The sequence below is a fragment of the Orbicella franksi genome, chromosome 2 (assembly GCF_964199315.1).
Source record: "Orbicella franksi chromosome 2, jaOrbFran1.1, whole genome shotgun sequence".
NCBI lineage: Eukaryota > Metazoa > Cnidaria > Anthozoa > Scleractinia > Merulinidae > Orbicella > Orbicella franksi.
Window position 1 is genome coordinate 8,188,376 of NC_138146.1, and position 25,617 is coordinate 8,213,992.

Genomic DNA, 25,617 nt, shown 5'->3' on the forward strand with positions numbered 1-25,617 from the left:
AAGACGAAGATACCTCAAGAGATATTGGGTAAGATTTTTTTTAAAACCGTTTTCAATTGGGTGCAACCAAACCCCAGTGAAGGAAATGCGTGAAAATGATTACGAGTCGTCATTTTTTATAAATACTTCTGGATTACTTCTGAACGATTTGACAGTTTCCTTTCTCTTGTACGCCCGTTGCTATCAAAAAATTCGTTGTATCGTGAACCCATTAGTCCTGGTGAAAGTCTTGCTGTCATTCTACGTTTCTTGGCTACTGATGATTCCCTACAGGATATTTCATTTGGACACCGCCTTAGTCACACAGCTGTGAGTAGAATACCAGTAGCGTTCAACGCATTGTCGGTAAATACCAAACCCACACACCCACGGCAATTTCAAACAAAATGGCATCCACATGGCAGAGGTGTCTCGTGAAAAAATCCAAAAATATGTTTGGTTAAATCGTTACGTAAACGCAAACGACCCCGAAAAAGTTGAACTCAGCTCAACTTTTGCGAAAACCCTCATGATCGCTAAGTGCATGTATGTGTGTATAACGTACGCAAATCCCAAGGGAAAAAAACTTGCCAGTGGAAATTGGACAACGTAAAGTCAACGCACACAATTGTACGCTTAAATTTTATTCTTATGCACATTTAGTTTTAACGTGCCTTAAAATGATTGGGCAAAAATGCGACAGTAGAAATCCACCTCAAGAGAGGCAGTTTGAAGCACAAAACGGGAAAATCCTTCCATCTGTTATCTAATAATTCTCACTTTGTCTGTTCATATAATCCGAATTATAACTTCAGGCCACAATGCCCCCCTAGTATAAATCTTTACGAAAGAAGTGAAGCACTTCAGATTGAAGCTGTGAAATAACGAAATATTAGAACTTTTAGTTATTGTAAAACAGCGAACTGAGCACAGACTCGATCTCCTCTCACATTTCTGTGAAGTTCTGTCTTTTTTACCCAATGGTGATGAGTAACCTCTGTCTTGTAGGGCAAGGTGACAGAATTCTTCCTTGGAGCAGAATTGGAGCAGATGTCCCAAATTAAGGACGATTGTGCTACAATAACAAAACTGCATTAACAAGTTTTCGACTAAGGTTTCCATGAAAGGAAGTCGTTAGGTAGCATATAGGAAATCCTATCGCTGAGTCAGACAAGCATGCTTGACACTGAAGAGTGACCACGACCCGAGCACCCCTTAGTCTTCGAGAGAGGACTACTTTTTTGGCCATAAAAGGTCTGCTCTCACAAGCTAGGTATGTCTCTACTTGTTTCCGTGTGATAGTAGTTGGTTGGAAGCTTTCTGCTTTAGACTAAGCTTGCCTGCATTCTTGTTCGTGGTCATTATTTTCTCCTTTTTCTTTGGAGGTTCTTGGTTTTCTTCTTCAGATTTATTCTGGGAAGTAGAAATTGGAAGACGATATAATTGATTTTCCAGACTAAAGCTAGATGTGCGTCCGTTCCACTGTGAATCCTGTAAAATCTCTCGATCATTGTAACGATTTCAGCCAAGTTTGGTTGGCACCCTACTACTATGTGATTGGAGGTCTCGTTGAAATATTAATTTATTATTATTATTATTATTATTATTATTATTATTTTATTTTTATTATTAAATATATGTTTAATTTAGGAACTAAATTAAAACGCATTGCATGTTCAGGCAAATGGTCACTGTAATAATTATTGCAATTGGCTAGTCCCGCTACAACAATTAGTATCCTTTACACAAGTACCATTGAAAACTGTCAGAGTAGAGTTATGATGGAACTGTCTAATGAACAAGTAACAAGACCAGAGTGTGGTCAGTCAAAACCTAGATGAGTCGATCATTGTAATTATTACTTCAGCAAAAAAAAAGAGTACTGTATCAATTGAGTAGTATACATATACACGTCATTATTTACTTCATCTTGTTGGTCATCATTTTCATCATCATGCTCTTCCTCTTCATCACTTGACTCCTGTCTCAGAGCGGCCTCCAGTGTAGCACCATTGATACGGAAGTCTCTTGCAGTGCTGCGCTTAAAGTGCTCCATCAGATTAATCTAAGACGACAAAATAACATATTTTGTGTCACCAGTATACACGGTGCTCTGGAGAAAACCTTGAAAATTATTCAATGAGGGGAACTCCCCACCCCATATCTCAGGACACTTCCTATAACATTAACACTCTTCAGAGCTACTTGTAAAATACTCACAATCTGAAAGTCTCCTGATAATATTGATACGATGTCAAGAAAGCACGGAGAATAACGCAAGTGGTCACCAAAGTTACATGTAAATTGCACTGATATCTTAAAAGTCCGGTACACAATATTTTAAGACGTATTTGCCAACCTCTATGGAGAATATGAGTCATGAAATCAAGCTCTGGAAGATGTTTATACCCCTTATCACTTGCGCAGATGGCACACTGGACAGTTTGGGTTTACTCCAGGTCGAGACAGCGGAACAAAGATTGTGCATGTTTCCTGATAAGCCATTCTAAACAAGACTACAGTGAACTCCCCAAAATAAAAAGCCTCAGGGACCACATTTAAGTACTCACATGCAGACATCTTAGATACCACAACAAAGGGTACCCCCATGTGTACACCGTAAGTGCTACACCCAAGTGTTTCCACACGTCAACACTTCAAAGACCACATCCAAGTGTTCCCAAAAGTGAATACCTCAAGGACCAAATCAGGTTTTCCCAACATCTGAACACCAGCCATCCCAAACAAAACTGCAGTAAAATTATACAAAGCCTGCATTTCCATAATTTAAAGCCTTGGTGTCAACACAAGATCAAAACGACACCTTCAAATGACCAAGACCATAATATCTGTCAAGTCGTTCTCACCTTGGACTTTTTAGAGAGCTGTATGAGGTAACGCTCATACTGTTCAATTGCATATATCAAGTTTGGTACTGACTTCACCTCCTTCATTACTTTTGCCTGATGAGAAAACAACATTTTTATTCATGAAGGAAGAAATATTTCAGCACAACCTTCCGATTAAATATGAACCACAAAATAATGTCACGTATGACTACACTAACGGGCAGTTACTCTCTGAAAGACTACTTTACAACAGCCAATCTTTTTGTCATCACTTTTTTACGCTAATCTAAAGAAATCTACAATACCCTCCTCTTCAAAGGAATTAGTACTATTGTTCAGTGGTAATGTTCCTTACAAGTTCTGCTATAGTCAGGTGGTGTGATACAAAAGTGCAGCCACAGACAAATGCTTGATGGATCCAAACAGCCTGGTGCAAGGAGCACTTCTAATTACCTTTCCTGGCAGGTTCTGCCCTTTGGGCACCTTCTTCTTATCTTTAGCTTTATTTTTGGCAGTGGTGTTCTGCTCCAGAAGAGTCTGGCTTTGAGTGGCCTGGATATAAGTCAGCAGTGCATATACTTGCTGTGACAAGTGAGTACCCGTCATTTTAACCTGTAGAGTATATAAAAATTTACAATACAGGGCTTAGCGCCATAACTTGTTAGTATCTAGTCAGTCCAAAAGCCGGTAAATCCGCAGCAAGTATCTCATTCTATTTGTCTAATCAACAGTGACACAATTAGTCAAAATTTTCCAGGAGCGAACAGTCAGCATGGTGTAGCTAAGTTCACTATCACTCACAGGAAACAAGAACGAGTGGTCCAATTGTTTCAGTTGACAGTATTAAGGGTAACACAGCCAGAAACCTGCACTTTTAGCTATTTCTAGGCCAAAACGAAAAGTAATTTTTGGCTTTCAGTGGCAATACAAGAGATTGTGTTCTAGCATGCAATACAAAACAGTGAGGGAACAAATCAGTTTTATGGACAGAAGCATAGTAATTTTATAAACTAAACCATACATTTTAGGTTTCCAAAGACTTTCAGTGGCATCCTTATGATGCCTCTTAAAACTTCACCATAGAGAAGTGAAGCCACAGACTTGTACACCCTTCAATAGCGTTAACATTGTGCATTCTAGAATCATTTGCGTTACTTCTTCTTCACATCCTAAGTCTTATCTAAATATGAGTACAGAACCAGGGACCAGAGAAACTGCTCAGTTCCCAAGGTACTGTGTACCTTGTATGCCTTTTGCCAAACTATGTTTAATAAATTAACTCTCTAAATTCTGTATACTAACCAACTTTTCAAACTTTGCTGACAAGTAACCAAGTCTCTGACTGTACAAGGACAAGTACTATTGTAAATAAAAAAGAGCCAAAAAGTTAGGCAACAGTTGATTGGCTGCTCAAGTGTCACACTCAGCTGGTTAGTCCGTCGTGCGTGACGCAAAGGAAAACCGCGAGAAAAAAATGGCCGCGCTAAATCCTGGGGGCGAGGAGCGCGCTCGCCATCAGGATTTCGCGCGGCCATTTTTTTCTCGCAGTTTTCGTTCGCTTTACGCACGACGGACTAAGCGAATGAGGTACTACTCGTAGTCTAGGTTAGAGTACTTAAGTACCTAAACCTATAACTACTTAACATGATTGCAATACTAGACCATCACAGGTAGCTACTCCCAGAACACCTTTTTAAGTAGGCTTTGCGTCCACATTTGCTGTGTTCGAGAAAGTCAGTCTGGAACTCTGGATTTGGAATACAGTCCATACAGTTATTCTTTAACATGATGTGGCTTGCCAGATATTGCCTGGTTTACCACTCAAAATTGCACAACTAAGAAAAATTGCATTGTAGGTACATATAAAACTTTCTCGTGTGCATAAGATAAGATAAGATAAGGTACTTTATTTAACGCGGAGTTTACGCTTAGCTAATCAGCTAGTATACAGGTAATCCACAGCCCTAGTATTAACTAAAATGTACAATAATTGATCGGATAACACTATAAACGCAGAGAACTAAAAATGTAGTGAATTAAATTACAATAAATTTCCATATCAGTCAAACTTGAGCGATCAAATTTTGTTGTTCACTTCACTAGTGCCTACTTCAGTCCTAATATCATTTGATAGCTCGTTCCATTCTTTGGCGGCAAAATATCTCCATGATTTGAGACCATATTTAAATTAGTCGTGTTAATTTTTGGCAAAGAAAGGATATAGTCATGTCAAAGATGATACTTGGATGATCGTAAGGTGATAAGATCTCTGACTGCGGATGAAGCTTTGTCTGATATACAATTGTTTATTGTCAATGGCATGTCTTGGGTTCTTCAAGTTTCCATGGATGGGAGTCTGATTCACAAGGTCATTTTCAGACCGGAGATAAACATTGTTTTCATTAAGTACTTAATGACTGGCTCCAAGGGAAACAGTGAGTTTTGTTTCCTTGATATGCTGGAGGTTTCAAGGTGCACGACCTGTGCGAGTCGAAAGTTCAAGTTGTTGTTCCCTGGAGAGTTAGTGCGTTTTGATCCATGACACGTGGCATATTCTTCTCCAATCAGAAAATGTATTTGAGTTGGGAGATATAACATTATTTATAAAAATCAATCCAAACGACATTCTGCTTAATCGAAAAGCGAAATGAGTGTTAATAAGTAATATTTTCCACTTACATGTTTTGCGAGAGAACCAAGAGTAACATACATTTTAGTCAGCACCTGGAAAGAAAAAAAATTATCAAGAACTGTTGTGCTATCAAGAAATGAAACACTGACATATAATGATAAGAAAGATTGTATCTCACTACCGATAATATTAATCATCCAAAGGTTGAAATGCAACTGTCTTGCTACCTTTCATTCTTACTTGGTTTTTTGCCCATTGAATTGAGTTTTAATTGCTTACCGTTTAATTCATTACACTACAGTTTGTTGTTTTATTCCTTTGCCTGTAATATTTGCCTCATGAGCACAAGCACCTCAGTTTCTGATTGACTTATAAATATATCTCATGACTATTGAAAGAGTGTAGCACAGTTACCTGTCCCAAGGATTTTAAGCTTAATCTATTTAACACTTGTTTTTTGTGTGATGCCGACTTTGAAAAAACCTCCAATTTTATAAAGAGTAAGTCACATTGCTTTTGCCAACCAGAAATTTACAGTTTTTGTAAGCCAGTATATCTTTCCAATATCACACACTTCAACATCTACTACATTTCAGAAGGTCTTAAATGTTTGAGGTCAGGTTGTATCCACCATGATGCCTTCTGAAAACAAAGTCGTATGCCAAAGAGGCATATATGATAAATGACGTCAGCAACAATCGCCCTTTTGGATTTGGTCATATCAGGGTTGTACTTTACCCATGAAACCTCGTAAAACAAACAAAACGATTGAGTAAAATTTGAGGTGCCACTTTTTAGTCACCTTCAGGGTTGCTTCTGTACAAGGACCATCAGGAAGAGCAGACTGGGACAGTTCATGAAGAACAGCTACAACAGTGCAAAGGCGATGACAGAAGGCTTGCTCTAACAAACCACGAGGGCAACTATCAGGGGAATCTGGAACCTTCTCTTCTGCAAAACAAAAAGTTTTGAATGGCATCTGCTTTCTGTTGAAAGTCATCTTTTCTATTTTATAATTGTAACTACTCCTGTAAGAGATGCAAAGTCCATTTTCAAGTTGTTTGTTGCATACCCCTACAATAAACACACATGCTAGAAAACTAGGGAGAATATAAATTGAATATGTACGACATTTCCTTTGCTGATTGCTTGATGCTTTTTCCTTTTCATCTCTATGATTGAGACAAACTTTGCGTGGTCTTTTGTGCATATTTTTGGTATTGACTGATTTACTATTAGTTTTAGTAGCAGGCCTTGCTGTTTAAAGGATAAATAATGCCATCCGCAGGTTGGATCACGGTTGATGTAACATGCTCACCTGCCATTCCTGTCACTAATAATATTATGTCTCCTTTGACCTTAACAAGTGCCCAGTCCATTTCATCCACAATCTTCTCAATCTGGCTTACCAAGAGGATCTATAATTTCAAAGCACATTATTATTACCAGTTCAAAGGCAGAATGAGAAGTGAAGAAAACAAATAAATCATATCTCACACAATTGATAAACGACAGGGTGTGACACACATGTACATATACAAGTGAGCTCTTAAAGCATGCGTGAAATCACACGCCATCTATGAAAAGTATAATTGTTGTTATTCATCTCAAACTCTGATTAGTGATAAGGCATTTACAGCTTTCTGATTGGTTCACTGAATCATGGTTATCAGCCAGTTTCCTAAGTTGGACTTAAAATGGAAAGTGAGATGCTGCTTAGCTGATTTTTTTTTTTTTCTTTTTGCTTAACCAGGAAGCAAAGTTTCTTTGGAAAACTGGTTGAAACAACGGTTGTGCTGAGCTTTCTACCGATGAAATATAAGAAAAGACACTGCCATGCCATTAACAACGGAAATTGTCGTAAGTTACTCAACAATGTCTGTGTCAACAATTAGTGCCTTTACGCTAGAATGACCAGACACTTCAATAAAGGATATGTAGATATGTAGGTATGCATGCATGTATGTACAGAGAGTTTGATATGAAACATTGGTACTATGTCTATGGGATGGTCACTGATGTTGCTAAAGGCTAAATCAATTATCACCCAACAGCAGACGAGGGAGAATAATCTAATTTTTTGTGCCTGGATTACTTTTTATAAAAAACGATTTTAATTTTCCTACTTATTTATGTTTAAACTGAAATAGCTGGTTCAATTTAATGGAAACTTCTACGAGCAAGTCGATGGAGACAAGCATGATATCAGTACATTAATGAAAGACACACTGCCAGAGAAAAAGCTCTCGGAAAAGATCAACAAATATCATCACCCTCAGAATCGTGAAAGCCTGACAAAAGTATGGGTAAACCAGACTGTGTGGGATAATTTGAGTCCATCAGTACATTCACAAGACATTAAAATGCAAAAGGTACAAACACCTTTGTTTAAAGGTATGTGTGCCTTGACATGCATGATTAACAAGCTCATTGAACAAATAGTACCACTACCTGTTGGAGGTGAGCTGCTTCAAGAGGCTACAGATGTCTTTGCTGTGTTGGCTAATGCTAACACTCAAGGCTTAACCAAAGGCGTAGAGAGTTGATAAACCCTGACTTACATAATGATTAGTATATGTAATGGGACTACATACTGTCCAATTTGGAAATAACTGGATGAGAAAAATTCTGAGGAATCTTTCAGAATCTTTCAGAGGAATCTTCCTCATCCAATTATTTCCAAATTGGATGAGCATTTAGTCCTATTACCTGTTAATTACATGGCATACAAAAAACAGATGAACAAGGCAAACATCAACTAAGCATAAGCCCACAAGTACGCATTGCGGACCTACTTTTTAAAAATAATTTCAAGTTTGTTCAGAGAAAATTTAGTGGTGAAAATCTAGTGGTGAACTATAATGGCTGATAGGGTACGATAGCTCAGCCAGTCAGATTGCAGCATTCGATTTGTATACTAGTGGAATCCTATTCATAACAATGATCAAGGTAATTGAAATTGAACTTACCACGACAGTAGGTGCAGCGGTTCTTGGGTTGATAATTGCAAAGTGTGTTCTGTCTTCAACTTCAACTTCCTGAAAGTGCAGTTATAACATAATTATGATGAAACCACCTTCCTTTTGACTAGCATCTTTACTTGCAATTCCTCGCTATAAAAATGAAGTTATTGTATTGTGTTGTAAGAAAGAAAACATTCTTTAAAAGACAGGAATAAAACAGTTAACTTATACCTCATCTACATCTCCAAGCTGGCTGTGAACATCTTGGGCAACATCACGCACCTAACATAAGAAAGAAGCCAACTTTACAGAAGCGGTCTCCTTGTAAGCAGTGCAAGATCTCACCTCTTACAAATGAAAAAAAAAAAAAATGCCTACAACAGGAATATCCTCTGGCTGTCCTGACCCGTAGAGGCTCAAATAATCATTACAACACTGAACGGTTTGATAGGCTGACAAGACATGTTACTTTGAGAGTGAATTGCTGATTTTGTCCTTACCAAGCCTGCGCTTGTTTTGCACTGGAAAGTCAAAGAATACAACAGTGACATCAAAGACTTAGTAAGTGAAGGATCATCTGTGAAACAGACAATAATTTCAAATCAGTATTACTAACATTACCAAGGCCTGACCTGTGACCCCTTTTTCCATATAGATCCTCTTATTTTGATATCTTAAAGTTGATATCGCAGGTTTGGCGCTCAAGTGGACCAGCTAGTTACAAATAAAACTGTGAAAAATTAGGACACAAATTTCATAATTACATCAAGCAAGCTCCTATTAGGGAAAATGTGTATGCATATGGAAGCTAACTAATTAATAGTAGAATGGTCAAATGGCACAATAATAAAATGGTTAAGAGTACAGTTGAACCCTGCCATTTCGAACTTGCAGGGGAAATAAAAAATTGTTTAAAATAGCGGGAGTTCAAAATAGCCAATAGTAAATGACTAAAGGACAAATCCAAGGGAAATGGTTTTGAGTTCGAAATAATGGGGAATTCAAAATAAGCGAGTTCAAATTAGCCAGCTCCAACTGTAGTAGTTAAAATAGTAATAGACAGTACCCTCATTTTCCAGCAAACATGATTTGTTACTTGTTAAAAAATATTTTTTCCATTTTCTCCAGAAGTGTACTGTCTTTCATCACTCTTTTGTTTCAATTGTTCTATTTTAGGATGCTTTCTGTATTACTAATTTGTAAAAAGTAACTTCATGTTGTGGTACCATTATATCTAAGAGAGTTTCTGTACCTACTGTCTAGTTATTCCGTAGAACAGAAAAGGTTCATGTTATGGACATTCAAATACCCCTAAAATTTCACTCTTAAACAATCTTAGACACTAAGTTGGGATTTTTTTTTGGAATGTAGAGATTTCATTGAAACCATGACAGACCTTGAGGTTAGCATAAACACATTGGATTTATTTTCTTACCAACATTGTGATCAGCACAAATTCTCTGAGCCCAGGCCTGCAACTGATTGAACTGAAATTTAAAAAAAAAACGATCATATTAAAGGGAATCTTGCCTAAGAAACAGTTTTGTTTCAAATCACAACTTGGTGTTTGTGTTACATTGTTTCAGAGATTTAAAGTTGATAATTCTTTGCCTGTTTTGGGCAGTTCACTTCTGCTATTTTAGGATTTCAAATTTGATAGTGAATTATGACATCATTGCATAGTTGAATGTTTCTAAAATAAAACATTGTACGAATATAGAGTTGTCAAAATGCTTCTAAAGACTTAAATTCATAATCTGGATGAATATGTACAGTTCCAACAAGAATTCATCTTCTGTGGACACCATATTCAGAACTCTGGCCTCGCAATGACATCATAACTTACTAGTAAACATGGTGATGCCCAGGTAATTTTTTAAACTGAAAACCAAACACTTCGTATTTGAACCACTTGCAGAGATATCAACTTAAGACCCCAGGATCAGTTAAAGAACTTTAGAACTTAAACTGTTTTACAGTCAATCAAGATTCCCTTCAAACATACTGAACAGTTATAAAGTGTAGATGACGTCTCTGTGATTTTTACTAAAATTATGTCAATCACCGATATCAATTTTCCGACATATCAAATTTACAAAGTAATGCTGCAACGTAATACATTCAATTATGCTTCAGCTTTTCTTTGATTGATATTCGTTGTGGTCAGCACAAGTTTAACCAAGTCATTGCTAGTAACTGTTTGAAAGACTTAAGGTTTAACTTTGTGTGTAGATATTGACTGTGAAGAGTCACTGAACTTCCTGAGACATTGGCTTGTCAATCCTCTAAGCTCAAAGGGAGTTTATGAGCTCCAGCTGGCTGGATAGCGAGCCTTAATTTGTGAGTGAATCTTATGAGCGAAACTTTGAGAGAGCCTACTAGCACTCTCAGGCTAGCACTATATCAGCAAAATTATGAATCAAACATAAACTAAACAATTGGAAACTTAAGTAGGACAACTTATAAGTCCATAGTATCCAACTAAAACTTTCTTGTGGCAAACAATAAGAAACACAGTTACATAACTAGATATAAATAAAATTATCTACAGTGACACAAAAATCCTGCGGTGTTGCGGGAAATCAAAAGGGACCTCCTCATTTTGTAAGCACTGTATTCACAACTTCTTCATAGTTTCCTTTGATTAATTATTGCAACTACATCGTTCTCAGATACTGCCTTTTGTTGTGCAATCTACAACTTATGCTGATTTTAAATCCTGTTTCCTATCCAAATTGTGCGGGACTGGAATAGTCTACCAGGGTCCATTGTTGAGGCTAGGAGCCTGATCCGTTTTAAGAGCGTGCTAGAGCGCATCTTAAATATACATTAATTGTTTGTCAGTGACCTGATTCATATTTTGTAAATAGTTATTTAATATTCTATTTTATATATTTTCATTGTACATAGTTTATAATAGTTTACATCTGTTTTATCCTTTTCGTTAGGGAAACGCCATAAGGTTGACCTCTATTTTTCCTTTTCAGGATGTGCTTTTTCTTGTATTTTATTTTCATCATCTTGAATAAAACATGTTGTCATCTTGTCATGTTGGTAACTCGCATAATGATTTAACTATAAAATCTCCTTCCCTAAATGGCAAGTAGTCTCCTTAATTTTGAAGATTAACTCAAGGCACCCTGTCTTTCAACTTGAAACACAACAAACCATAAGAATGAGACGCACATTATTAATTATTTTCTAAGTTGCTACATGTACCTGTGGTCCATCTGGCTCCAAATGATGTGCCAACAGCGAGATAACATTTACAAGTGACTGACTGTCTTTTGTGCTCATGTAACTGTCCTCATCAGGTGAGGGTATGATGCTCACAATTAAGCGCTAAAACAAAAGTTCAAAAATTACGTTGAATAGATAAAATAAAAGCGTCTCTACCAGATACTTTACTCTACAAGTGAACCTCAACGAAAATCCCTATCCCTAGGATATCCTTTGCAGTCATTTACTTCAAGCTACATCAATGCCTGCTGTCTTGAACTATTTTTTGTTCCTCTTAAGAGTTCAAGAAAGTGGGTTCTCAAACAATTAATAAATTCTGAAATTCAAACAAAGGAAATAATAACCGTGGCGGTCATATTTGCTTAGCATAGATTTTAACGATTTATTTCTCTGTTCTCTCCTTAGTTTTAGTTTTGATGAAGAAGATTTATCAAACATTTGAGATCATACATTACTAACACCTCAAAGCCCATATAAAATACTCTGCTGCTCATCATATTTTAAACCCTCTTCTTGATGTTTGGTTACGTGGTAAAGCATGGTTTATTGTGTTTGACATATAACTCAACTACTACATGCACATGTGCATGGCGAATCATCAAATAACCTACTTTACATTTAGCAGTATGCATGTATGCTCTTGATGAGTAAATTTTTCCACGACAGTTTGGTAACAGAAATTTGGAAACAAATTGACCAAATGTTGTTGAATTAAGTTCACAACGCACCATACGGCAACTCTTATGAGTTAAACATTTTTAAACTAGAGAGATATTTCAATCACTCAAATAAAAGACAAGAAATATAATTCCCACAGCATTATATTTCATATCCTTATGGTACCAACCTGGAATTTTTGTATTTGTGAATAAACGGCTTCTTGGTTACTTGCATCATTTGTCGCACCTCCGTCGCCATCCTGACCTGAGTCTAGAAAATGTAAACAGTGATAGTCAAAGAGAAACCTAACCTCAGAAGTGCTTAAAGATGTAAGTGATTGACACCCACAAAACAAAGCAGTGAACACTACAGTAGGATGAAGGCATTAACAGCTTTCCTACTCACCTATGACATTCATGAAGTGAGGCAACTTCTGGGCAAACCGGCAGCACATGATGTTAACTACCAAGCAAAATCCCTCTAAACACAAACTGTTGACTTTCTTACCCTGAATAACAATAAATGTTATAATTGGTAATAATTATTATTACCATTAGCTTCATCAATTCAGAAGTTCAAGATGGGTTTGGGTCCAACTTTAAAGATTTTAAAATCGCACGAATGGTTATTGTTGTTCCATAGTGATTAAATGCATTATGTGCACATGCAGTTTCTGCCTTTGTTCGTGCCAATGTCACTTAACATGTCAAATTGCTGGAATGCTCAAGTTTAAAGCTAAAAGTTAAGATACTCAGTGAAAACTGTGTGTTGCATATGAATAGACGATTGGATAACTGTTGGCTCATAAATATAGTTAAATGGAATTTAACATAGTTAACGACTAGGAGCTAGTCTGGTCAGTAGCGTTTTTGTAGGCGGTTGTCAGTGTCTTGGCCGTCTGTGAGCGTTTGGTTAGCGTTTGGTGCGTTTTGTGGTGTTTGATATAGTTCAATGAAATTTTACATAGTTTATGACCAGGAGCCTGTCTGGTCAGTAGCGTTTTTTTGTAGGCGTTTGTTAGTGCCTTGGCCATCTGTTAGCGTTTGTTTAGCGTTTGGTGCGTTTCTGTAGCGTTTGCAACAGTCATATGGTCGTGAGAGCCCTGGGGCTGACATTGTCCAGCGGTATATTTGGTTAGTACATGTGTTGTCGCCCCATGTGCTCGCAGTGTGTTCATCGCTCTGTTAGTGTGGCGTTGTGGATTGAATTATAGTTTAGCGGTTCTCGGCGTTCTCCCTATTGCTTCGATAGCTATCTCGGTCGCTGTCCCGGTTAAAATAGAAGTTCTTCGATCTTCGACCGTGGCGTTTTTGTTTCGTCCTGTCTCCACCGCCGTGTTGTGGTTCGTCTTCACTTCTCCCGTACCTGGTCCGATAGTGTGCTCGCCGTTCAGATAGCCTGGCTTTTGGCTGGCCTAGTATAGCGTTTCCCAGTTGGGAAGAATTTCGTCATTCGCCAACCGTGGTATCCTCGCCCGCTGTCGTGTTTCGTCTTTAACTGTCGTGGTTCGTCTTTAACTCGCTCGTCGTTCTCTCGTACCTGGACCGTTAGTGTGCTCGCCGCTCCGATAGCTTGGAGTTTTGGCGGGCTTAGTGTAGCGGTTACCAGTTGGGGATAAAAAGAAATTTCGTCATTCATCCACCGGGGCTTCTTCGCCCGCTCTCGCGTTTTTGGTTCGTCTTTAACTCGCTCGTCGCTGGTTTGTACATCATGCCGAACCCACCTCGTTCAACCAACAATAGCTTGTCTGCCGGACTTCGTTCGGAGGACTTACCTCTGCTGTCTTCCGCGCCGACAGTGGTTTCAACGGCTCCCTCTGGCCCTGTGGCGCCTTTGGCCGTCGATTCGATCGCGGAGGCTGTTGTTCGCGCACTTGGAAGCTCCCTTCCTACCATCATTTCTGCAATTCAAGGGAACGCCCCCTCGCCATTAAATTCCTCCGTCCCTGGCACTTCTGTTGGCGTTGCTCCATCTAGCTCCTCCGAATCGACTGCTGTTTCTTGTGATGCCAACGTTTCATCTGTGGCTTCTGGGGCGTCGTCAGGTATGTTTACTTTGCCTGCTTTTGTTCCTACTTTTTCTCCCGTGTCGGCCATCACTGACTCGAGCTCGGCCCGCTTTGTGGCCCCCATCACCTCTCCGTTCGCTAGTTCCAGTGTAGCCAGTAGCCTGCCAAGCCTCGGTAATTCTGCATCAGTGACCAAGTCTGAGAAGGCTTTTATTGTCGGTCCAGGTCATGCACCAATCCCGGCAAAATTGGCCAAGAAGATCGTAGAGGGCCAGTTCGTGGAGTTGGCGGATCTGCTTACGGTAAATCTTCGCGCTGTGGAACAGGAACCACAGACCTTCCTAGAGGGTAAACTCCTCGTGTCCAACGCCAAACGCAGGCAAGTTGAAATTAAGGATATTCTTACCTGGACTGAGGCCTTCACAATTTTCCAGCTGGTCCTGTGTGCATCTTATCCCCTGCGCTGGTTGGACCTGACGAAGTACAAGCTCCTCATTATTCAAACAGCCCGTCAGTATCCAGGTCTGGCTTGGCTTGAATACGATCTGGCCTTCAGAAGGGATGCCGCTGCCTCGGGCCTTAGTGATTGGTCCAAAATGAATTTGGATCTATATAATTTTCATTTGCGTTTGCCAACATCGTCCTCACTGCAACCAAAGCCATCCTCCCCTTCTGGGTTTCCTCAGTCTTCCTCAGGCAACCCAGAGCCCCGCTTACGTACACCATTCTGCCATTCCTGGAATGAAGGGCTATGCCGGTGGCCATTTGGGAGGTGCAGGTTCCGCCACAACTGCAGCAACTGCGAGGGAGAGCATACCAAGGCTAACTGCCCCTTTCCCCGCTCAGCTGGACTTCGTTCCCGCTCCCCCTCCCCGGGGGGAGGAAGGGGACAATACTGACGGGCAAGGTACGCCCAATGTTGTGTCTGTACATAGTTTTAATAATCTGATTGTGTTGCCTAGCCAGCAGACTGGACTGCCTCAGCTGGCAAATTTGTTTTGTCCCGTTCCAGTTTCCGTTCCAGTTTCAGTTCCAGCTTCAGTTCCAGTTTCAGTTCCAGCTACGCCCTGCATTACAGCTGTCTCTTTTGCTCCGTTATATCCGGTTTCTAAGGTCTCACCATTACAGCTGGATCAATTTCAAGCGGAGTTACGCCATCATCCCAACGAATCAGCTGTAGCTTATGTGATTTCTGGCATACAGGATGGATTTCGGATAGGATTTGACCCCTCCTTGGTGTCACTCAAATCTGCATCTTCGAACATGCGTAGCTCTTCTGAACACCCAGCAGTGATTGACTCCTACTTACAAAATGAAGTCTCTTCCGGCAGGGTGGCAGGTCCTTTTCCAGTGCCACCACTTCCATCTTTGCACATAAGTCGTTTTGGGGTGATCCCCAAAAATAATCAGCCTGGGAAGTGGCGTCTCATTTTGGACCTCTCCTCACCTGAGGGGAAAAGCGTAAATGACGGCATCCCTAAGCCCCCGTTTACAGTTCAGTACGTTTCAGTGGATGCCTTCATTGATGGCATAATGACTCTGGGCCGAGGAACACTAATGGCCAAGTTCGACGTGGCCAGTGCATATCGGAATGTGGCAATCCACCCGGATGATCGCCCCCTTCTTGGCATGAAGTGGCGTGGGCAATATTTTGTGGATATGGTGCTCCCATTTGGGCTGCGTTCTGCACCATTCATTTTTACTGCCATTGCAGACTTGGTTGAATGGATTCTGGTTCAAAATTATGATGTCACATTTCTCCGTCATTACTTGGACGATTTCCTCACCTTGGGCCCACCGGCTTCCCCTGTCTGCCACAACAACCTTCAAACCTGTGTTCAACTGTGTAAAAAACTTGGTCTGCCACTTCATCCAGATAAGCTGGAGGGTCCTGCGACTCGTCTTACAATCCTTGGGATTGAACTTGACTCTGAAAAACTTCAGGCGCGCCTCCCGGCTGACAAGAGAGTTAGAATCGTTACACTGTTAGATGTGTGGGCTGCAAAACGTTTTTGTAAGCGTCGTGAGCTGGAATCACTGATTGGCCACCTCCATCACGCCTGCAAGGTTGCCCCACAGGGTAGGACATTCCTTCGCCGGATGATCAACTTGCTTTGTGCCTTTCGCCGCGATGATCACCCCATTAGGCTTAACCAGGAATTCCGACGGGATTTAACATGGTGGCGGGAGCTGTTCCAAACTTGGGATGGCCTCAGTTTTTTCTGTATGCCCACATGGGCCCCTCTCCCGGACTTCCAGGTCTCGTCGGATGCAGCTGGCTCTTTGGGATACGGAGCTATTTTTAAATCCCACTGGTTTTCTGGTGCCTGGTCAGTTGCACAAAGTTCATTATCTATAGCATATAAGGAGCTCTTCCCAATTGTGGTAGCAGCCTATCTGTGGGGCCCTCAGTGGGTATCTCGGCGGGTCGAGTTCTTATGTGACAATGAGTCCGTGGTGGCTGTACTTAAGTCTGGCACCTCGCGGGACAAAAGCCTAATGGTGTTGCTGCGTTATTTGACTATGCTGGCCATCCGTCATTCCTTTTCGTTTACAGCTTCATCAGTTCAAGGTAAAGCTAATCCAGTTGCTGATGCACTCTCTCGATTCCAATTTCAGCGGTTCAGACGCCTGGAGCCACATGCCGACCCGACCCCATCCCAGATTCCTGCTTCCCTTTTGGCAGCGCTTCAGATGCCTTGACTCAGAAGTGTCAGTTCCTACTTACCCAAGGTCTTGCACCATCCACCCGACGAGTGTACCGATCTGCCCAACGTCGATTTATAGACTTTTGCCGCCAGGATGGTCGTGCAAACCAGGATGGCTACATTCCCCCGGCCAATGAGGAGACTCTCATGCGCTTTGCTTCTTTATTGGCAGATAACCTGAACCATTCCTCCATCAAGGTCTATCTTTCAGCAGTACGCTCCCTTCATGTTGACCATGGCCTTCCAGATCCTTTAGTCAACTGCCTTCGTTTGCAGCGTTTACTTAGGGGCATTAAGCGGGTTCAGGGTCCAGCTTCACCTAGGCGCCTACCTATCACAGTAGATCATCTGAAGGTCATTCAGCGCTCTTTGGACCTGTCTACTAGAGACCATGTGATGTTGTGGGCTGCGTGCTGCTTGGGATTTTTTGGTTTTTTGCGTGCCGGGGAGTTCACAGTCAACTCTGTGTTTGATCCTAACACCCATATGACCGTTAGCGACCTGCAAGCAGACTCCTTGGTGAACCCCTCGTGTTTTAAAGTCCGTATCAAGTGCTCCAAGACAGACCCCTTCCGCATGGGTTGTGATATCTACTTAGGGCGTGGCTTGGGCTCTGTGTGCCCCATAACAGCTTTGGGCAATTACTTGTCTCTGCGTGGGTCCGCTCCAGGGTCACTGTTTATATTTAGCGATGGTCGTCCTCTTACGCAGCAGCAGTTATCATCCTCTGTGCAGTCCATCCTAAATGAGGCAGGGTACTCTGGCTCATACTCTGGTCATAGCTTCCGTATTGGGGCAGCGACAACTGCAGCGGCGCGGGGAGTTCCAGATCACCTTATCAAGACCTTAGGGCGGTGGTCTAGCGATGCCTACCAGATCTATATCCGAACTCCAGTTAGTTCCATTGTCCGCGTATCCTACCAGTTGGTGGCTTAACAGGTAGCGGATTACTCTGTGTACCAGTGGGGGTGGGTGCCTCAGGCTGGGGTTGTCGGGGGCTGTGGCCTTGGTACCCCGAGCCCCCTTACTCCGGGTTGTTCCATCCCGGAGATCCCTTCGGCATGGCGCGGGGGGCTCGTGGCTTGGTTGCGGGTTGGGCAGGCCAGTCGGGTGTTCTAGCGCCTTGGGGATGTGACTGCGGTTGCAGCCCCCGGGCTTCGTAGGCACCTTCCCTCCACTAGCGACTTGGGCGTTAAATATAGTTAAATGGAATTTAACATAGTTAACGACTAGGAGCTAGTCTGGTCAGTAGCGTTTTTGTAGGCGGTTGTCAGTGTCTTGGCCGTCTGTGAGCGTTTGGTTAGCGTTTGGTGCGTTTTGTGGTGTTTGATATAGTTCAATGAAATTTTACATAGTTTATGACCAGGAGCCTGTCTGGTCAGTAGCGTTTTTTTGTAGGCGTTTGTTAGTGCCTTGGCCATCTGTTAGCGTTTGTTTAGCGTTTGGTGCGTTTCTGTAGCGTTTGCAACAGTCATATGGTCGTGAGAGCCCTGGGGCTGACATTGTCCAGCGGTATATTTGGTTAGTACATGTGTTGTTGCCCCATGTGCTCGCAGTGTGTTCATCGCTCTGTTAGTGTGGCGTTGTGGATTGAATTATAGTTTAGCGGTTCTCGGCGTTCCCTCCCTATCCCCCCCCTTTCTTTTCAGCATTTTATTTTATTTATTTATTTATTTATTTATTTACTTATTTATTTATTTATTCATTTATTTTTCCACCAATGCCGTCTGGCTTGAGTGTGACGGGTGCCTGTAGGGGGCTTGGCGCGGGGGGCTCGTGGCTTGGTTGCGGGTTGGGCAGGCCAGTCGGGTGTTCTAGCGCCTTGGGGATGTGACTGCGGTTGCAGCCCCCGGGCTTCGTAGGCACCTTCCCTCCACTAGCGACTTGGGCGTTAACTTGATTTACTACTGCTCGTGTTATATTGTGTTCTTATATAGGTCCTACACATTTTCTCTTCAAACTTCAAGGCCATGAAGACAGAAAGTGATGTCCATTTTTTGCAATAATTGACCGTTTTGAAGGTCACAAATGCATAAAAGAAGTTTGTCAGGTTCAATGGGATATCACTGCATTTAACTGCAGGGAATTACTCTGATTTACATGTAGAGACGTGTAAGAAGTTTCAAAGCTCCCAACAAGGTTACAAAGCACACCAAAAGTTAGCAGACCTAGCACTCTTACGATCACTCTACTAATATGCCAAGCCCCTCCCCCTTCCAACAGTTAATAGCATTTTTCCAAAGATCGCCCTGGTTTATGTTTTTACTGAACTGTAGAAACACAAGTGAAAGTTTGGGAGAAATAGAAATTCTGTAGGATCATTTGCTGAAGGAGAGTGTTAGAGTTCTCCCAAACTTTTGTTAGAGCAACTCGATGCAAGCACAGAGAAAAGGTTTTCTAAGTTCTCTTACACAAGACAGCAAGGAAAATCACATGTACATGTAGTGCTTTGATTGTCTGAACGTAAATTCTCTTCAGTCACAAGAAGATTAGGTCAACTAAAAAGAGGTTAGAAGTTCTGCTGTTAGTACAGGCAATTTTCCAAGGCATTTAATATAAGAGAATAGAGATTGACTAGGCAAAGAAAACAATATTTGTCTGCTCATTATGATATGTACATGTAAGATACAAAAATTAATTTGAAACAGAGAAAATCTCAACAACGCTAACGTCCTTAAAAATAGGGGGAAATGCTTCACATTTATTCTCCTAAGCTTTTTCTGTTCGTGGTACCTTTTCTTTCTTGTCTTGCTCTTCCTGTAAACAACTCTCCCCACTCAAATGCTTCCACAGCACTCTACAAATAAATCAATGCAACATCAAATGCTGAACCCCAACCACAGCATGATGAAAGTTCAACATGCCGAAATTAAGGTAAGTGGCATTCATAAGGGTCAGACTCCTGCTGTATGAGAGTTGCAAATTCAAGAGAATGTGTATAGAAATTTGCTTTACACAGTGCCAAACTGAGCACGCAGAGGTTCATGTCATCAACAGCATGGATATTTATATCAGTGTTGCAAGGAAAAGTGACATGAAATGTCAATCACCCTCAGTAATAGCAGGGTTTATGGTAGCACCCTTGACACAACTATAAAGATCAAAAGCATTAATTACCTTCCAATAGTACAACAATGTTTGTAAACATTCTCTTTAGTAGAGCCACCAGGTCCTGAACAAATTGCATTGTCATGGATCTAGGAAACCAATACTTATTCAAATCAGGAATAAAAGAATTATTAACGCTTCACTGGTTATTATTATGTGTCACAAAATGTTCAAGGAATTGTGCACACTATGATTGTCCGTTCAAGTTCATATTCACCCCATAAAGCTAGAGTATAGAGTCATATATGCACTTGTGAGTTCTTAAGAATGAGTGTAAGAAGAACTATTCCCTTAAAATACAATCAAACATGGGCCCTTTAGATACATGTATGACTCATATATCTCAGATTGCACTGACCAACTTTCCCACATAATCCAAAATCTGTGGAATTATTTTCAACTACAGGCTCAATGTTTGGCTTACCCAATAGCTCTCAATTATATTCTAGGCTTTGTTTGTCTAAAGTAATAAACAATTTGGATCATGTAAGGTGTAAATATATATTCAAGTATTACTAACAATGAAAATAGTACAGAAAATTAGTGCCCTTATACCTCCTTGAGTTTTTGAAGAGCTGAATTTAAAGCATACTTGACTAAATCTCTTGAACCTCTCAATGCAGTTAGACTTTGCTGGTGACTTGGAGCTGTGTCACTAAAAAGGAATTGAAATAGCACATAACAAAGAGAGTGTTGCTTTAACTTGGCAATTTAACGTGAACCTTGTTCCACTTTGACCATCATAAACTATTATTTGACAAAATGTCATTTCAGTATCTTGGTACTACCCAGCAAATGAGGTACGATCATTTAAGGCCATAGCACTGGAATGTATGATTTGTTGTGTCCTATGAAAAACAAAGTTTCACCAGAAACATCGTGTATACTTTCAACACATTCCTGCTTTTACAGCATTTTCTTTATCACTATGAGTGATTGATACATTCCACCATGCCAATTTTACATACATAACCTAAAGAAACATTTAAGCAAAAACATTACCTGAACAATGCTCTTAACAATGATGCAGAACATTCAAGTGACAGCATGCTCTTAGCTCCTTGTTTCCCAGCTGTAGAGCGCCCTTTCTTCCCTACAATGGAAAAAAACCAATTATAATTCCTTTGACACTCAAAAACTGTCATGAGTTATGCATGTACATGTAATGCACTGCCGAAGAATAAACATATTTTTACTGTGGTACAAAAAAGTATTCCGTTTGTGAAAATGGAGTAGAATCATACCAGTAGTGTTTGCCTTTTCCTTCAATATCTCTGAGAGTTGGTGATAATTTCCAAATAATTGCAGAATCTCTTCAACTGATTCAGCACTAGGAGCAAACAAACAAAAACTAAGAACATCAAAAATATACATGTATTTAGTGTTATTTTCCTATTACAAGTGAGTTTGAGGAACAGCAAAGCAAAACACAGCATAAGTAACTATTTAGAAGAAGTGAAACATTTTAATATCTGAAGCTGTTACCAAGAACACACAGATAAAAACTGATTTCACTGAAAACAGAAATCAAAAGGAATTCTTTCTAACCTTAATTCTCCTTCTGAAAAGCTGTACTCCAGCAAAACCTACACATGAAATATCTTTTCAATTAGGTAATATTTATATGTTTATTTTACAGTTTTAAGACAACGCAAATTCTTGTTTAATGTATATCCTGTGTTTAAATGAACAGCAAAAGCAGTCAAAACATTCTTGACAGAAAACAACAAAAAACACTGTGTCATTGTAAGTAGTAGCAATTAAAAAGTGACTGTTAATAAAAAAAGTTATTGATTAAAAGTCGTCTTCTCTAGCATTGATAGACTTCTTTCCAAATACATAGTTACCTATTCAGAACAAACTCTCACTGAAGGAAAATATTAATTTGCTGGCAGTGCCTTAAACACATGCCAGTAATAATTTATTAAGTTATATTCTACAGGAAATAGAAACATTTTGATCCATTTTTCTGTAGAACAAGATGGTAGTAATGACTTGGTAAAACTCAAAACAATTAATGAAACCCCTAAAATATTTTACTGTTGTAAGTTTTGTAAATGTTGTAAATTACTGGCCAGTTTGGAAATTTTACTACCAGCGTTTTCTTTTTCAACCTCCTGATGAAATTCCACTCTTTACTCCCATATTCCCAGAATTAACACCATCCCTTACATACTACAAGAAAACTATCAAATATTAGCATGGCATAATACATGCAATCACTTCCTGACCAATAAGAAACACTGAATACTTTTAAAGCTGTGAATTGAGTACACACCTCATAAACTCCTAGAACAAGGAGAGCCAGAATATTATTCTTGATACCAACACTACAGGCCAGAGAAAAATCTGCAGACTTATCCTGGAACAGTGAAGGCTCAAATTACCTCAACAAAGCACTACGCTAAAATTAATACATAATAATATTCAGCATTTGAAAAAAACAAGCTAATCATATCATTAAATAACTATTCAAATTACATATTTGACATGGTTATACACCGGTGTGATAGGCAAAACAAACAACACTTTATTTGCCTTCTATTTCTTTGGTGGCTCATAATCAATGCCTTAAGCCAGACATGCTGCATTAAATAAATCCACCTATACTGCTTGTGCAATTTTTATTGAATTGGTTTTAGAGTTGAGTAAACAGGTTTTGGATATTGATCGTATATGATTGGAGAATTCAGTGTCTCGTTTCTGAAATTCGACACGAATGGTTTTCATTTTACATCATCTTACATTCTGCATAAAATGAGCAGTAAACCAACTGAACTGAAAAAAACCCTTGCCTGAATTGGGTCATGTTTATAAAGCCATACGACATTGTGGCTGAGTGTGTGTGTTTGCTTTTGCACGCATTTTAACCTCATCACTTTTTTGATAAACTGTATGACAAAAGTGGTCTTAATCAAGTGAAGAAATTTTGAAGAAGCATTTAATAACCTTTTAAAAATTCTGACCTCTGTATGTAGTCGGTATTTTCTCAAAAGTTATCAGTTAAATTCACCGTTTTAATTCGAGATAAACTTGTGTGTGCTATTGGTTGACTTTAGTACTGATTCTCGGTTAGTCAAAACATTTTTGCATATTTTAGATAAAACAAGTTTCATTCATCTTTGTAACAAATAGAATTAGAACTTCAACAAGATTACATGTATGTCAACCAAAGAAAATATTTCTCGCTAAAATTATAGATACTGTGCATTGTATAACTTACCTTTCTTCTTGAGTGTCAATTTTTTGTTTTGTCTCTTAGCTTGACACTTTGCAATGACGAAAACACAGGTGTTTCTGTAGGTCTTCTTGTCACTCCCACATATTGTCACTGTCGCACTGTCTTGCAAGTGGGCAATTTTTTGCTTTCTTCATCTTCGGATGTCTGCACTCTCCCTTGTAAAGTGTAGTCAAATTGTTGTTCTTTTGCTTGGCCTGACACCTTGCAATGCGAAAGAAGCAAAACGACTGGTATGTTTTATTGTCGCTCCCACACACGGAGTGTTTTGTGGAGTTCCCAATTTGAACACAATCTGCTAATCCTGTGGAACACTTTGCTCTTTCCTTGATGCCTTTTGCTGTCTTGTTCTGACAAGGTCCTTGAGCTTTTATTCTCAGAATACCACCAGTTTTATTTGCTTTACACTTAGCATTGTTGAAGAGACATAAGTTGCTGTAGGTTTTTCCATCACTTGCACAAACTGGGTTTAGTTTCTTGTTACATGGTCTGTTGCCATCTTTTCCTTTATTTTTCTTTCTTCCATTCTTAGCTTCAATAACTGCAGGACAAAAAAAGATTCTTTTTTTAAGCTTTAATCCCGGACGAAACCAAACCTGTGAAAAGGAAAATAGTGGCATAAAGATAATACAGCCTCTGAGGGAAAATAATTCTCTTTTGTCTTGGATTTTGTCCTAGCTTTAAAATAGATGTTTGTTCATCAAGTATTCATTGTCATCCAACTGCACTATCCCACAGAACTGGTAATCCAGGAAACCAGTTTAACAGGACTAAAAGTTGTAGTGTCTTAAGTCAGTCTTAATTCAGTCTTAGTAAGTAAGTCCTGCCCTTGTGAGATGACTTTAAGAATTCCTAGGAATTCCTAGGAATTTCCTAAGAATTCCTAGGAAAAAATTCCTAGGAATTCCTAGGAATCTAAGGTGTGAATTTTCACGGTAATTCGGACTCGGAATTCCAAGTTTACATAGAGCTGACTTGGAATTCCTAGGAATTCCTAGGAATTCCAACTGAAATATACTCACCCTGAAAATTCCTTAAAATTCCCAAAAATTCCTAGGAATTTCTGAGAATAACTTGGAATTTGTAGGATTTTTTGAGAATAGGTTGGAATTTTTTGGAAAATCTGAGAAAAACTGGGAATTTTGTATCATTTGTAGGCCAGACAAAATTTTGATGATAAATGCCTAGCATTAAAATAACAAATAAAGTCACTGATATCACATCAAACAGGTTTTAAATGAATGGTTTATTACATTGGCTCTCATGAATTTAAACATAAGAATAATCATCCTGTTTCTTTTTCATTACATCAAGAATCAAAAGTAAAACTGAAAACAGATATGAAGGTCAAACTTTTACATGTTTGATAAAAAGAGAACTTTTTCAGATAATTTACTTTTTTAGTTTACAAATCCAACAATTTTCCATAAACAAGATTTTACCTTAAATTATTGTTATTGTGTGGAACATATCTGGATTTTCATGATTGTAAGGAATCAATGACAAGAACAAAACTGAGACATTCCTTAAAATTAAAAAAAGGCTGAGTTTAGGCAAACTTAGCTGCTGTTCAGTTATTTCTGTTGATTCTGCAGCTAGCCTCATCATCTTCATCTTTGTTGTATGACACCTAAAACAAAATTTAAAAAAATACATTACACTGCGATATATATGAGGCACGGTAAGACTAAGATCCAAATATTTATGTGCTCACAGTTTAATACATGCAGCTAATTAAGGCCTGACTGTAAGCTGGTTGAAATGTTAAAAGAGAAGACTTGATAATTGTGAAGGTGCTTGTATACTATTGATAAATATGTTACATAAATCTTGAGCTTACAGTAGACTAAATCAAGGTTTTCCTTCTTCTATAAGTGTATCAACAACTCTCGAATTGGAGGATATATATCACGGTTTTTAGCCAAATTTAGACATTAGAAATATTAAAAAAGACACTTGAAACATTAAAGGAACATTGAAATAATAGAGTAAACGCAAAAGAATATACGGATGGACAAAATTGAAGATCAACATGGATTGCCATACAGTCAGGCTGAAACACAGAGGAGACATATCAAACTCATGCAGACTGTGGCTGCCTCGTTGGAGTTTTTGTCAAGAACTTTGACTGGGATCAGCGAGAACTGCTATATTTGTTTCGTTTGAACAAGTGTGGCGAGAGAAACGACTTGTTATTCGCAAATCAAATTGTTTAGGCATGCCCTCTGGGCA

The 25,617-nt window shown here is 39.5% G+C and overlaps 1 protein-coding gene and 1 pseudogene across 1 annotated transcript; both read right to left on the reverse strand.

Moving 5' to 3' along the window:
* Positions 1-22,901, reverse strand: LOC145470388 (Fanconi anemia group I protein-like). The gene is made up of 23 exons (XM_081454212.1): positions 22,893-22,901; positions 22,426-22,524; positions 21,696-21,733; positions 21,392-21,477; positions 21,150-21,240; positions 20,703-20,802; positions 20,157-20,236; positions 19,773-19,836; positions 12,729-12,831; positions 12,511-12,593; positions 11,643-11,765; positions 9,859-9,910; positions 8,924-9,000; positions 8,655-8,705; positions 8,430-8,498; positions 6,779-6,878; positions 6,263-6,411; positions 5,508-5,552; positions 4,131-4,187; positions 3,282-3,440; positions 2,847-2,942; positions 1,904-2,044; positions 1-1,392 (listed from the first exon to the last, which is right to left on the reverse strand). Exons 1-23 carry the CDS (start codon positions 22,899-22,901, stop codon positions 1,261-1,263), a joined length of 2,004 nt encoding a protein of 667 aa, XP_081310338.1. The 3' UTR covers positions 1-1,260.
* LOC145479934 (ovomucoid-like) overlaps positions 22,878-25,617 on the reverse strand; it is a 7,787-nt pseudogene continuing 5,047 nt past the window's right edge.

What these genes read in the sequence shown, in the direction of transcription:
- LOC145470388 (XM_081454212.1), bottom strand. An exon ending in TTGTTCTAGGAGTTTATGAG is followed by an intron (nt 21,734 to 22,425) that starts GTGTGTACTCAA and finishes TTTCATGTGTAG; the next exon opens with GTTTTGCTGGAGTACAGCTT. An exon ending in ATTAGTGACAGGAATGGCAG is followed by an intron (nt 6,412 to 6,778) that starts GTGAGCATGTTA and finishes TTTGTTTTGCAG; the next exon opens with AAGAGAAGGTTCCAGATTCC.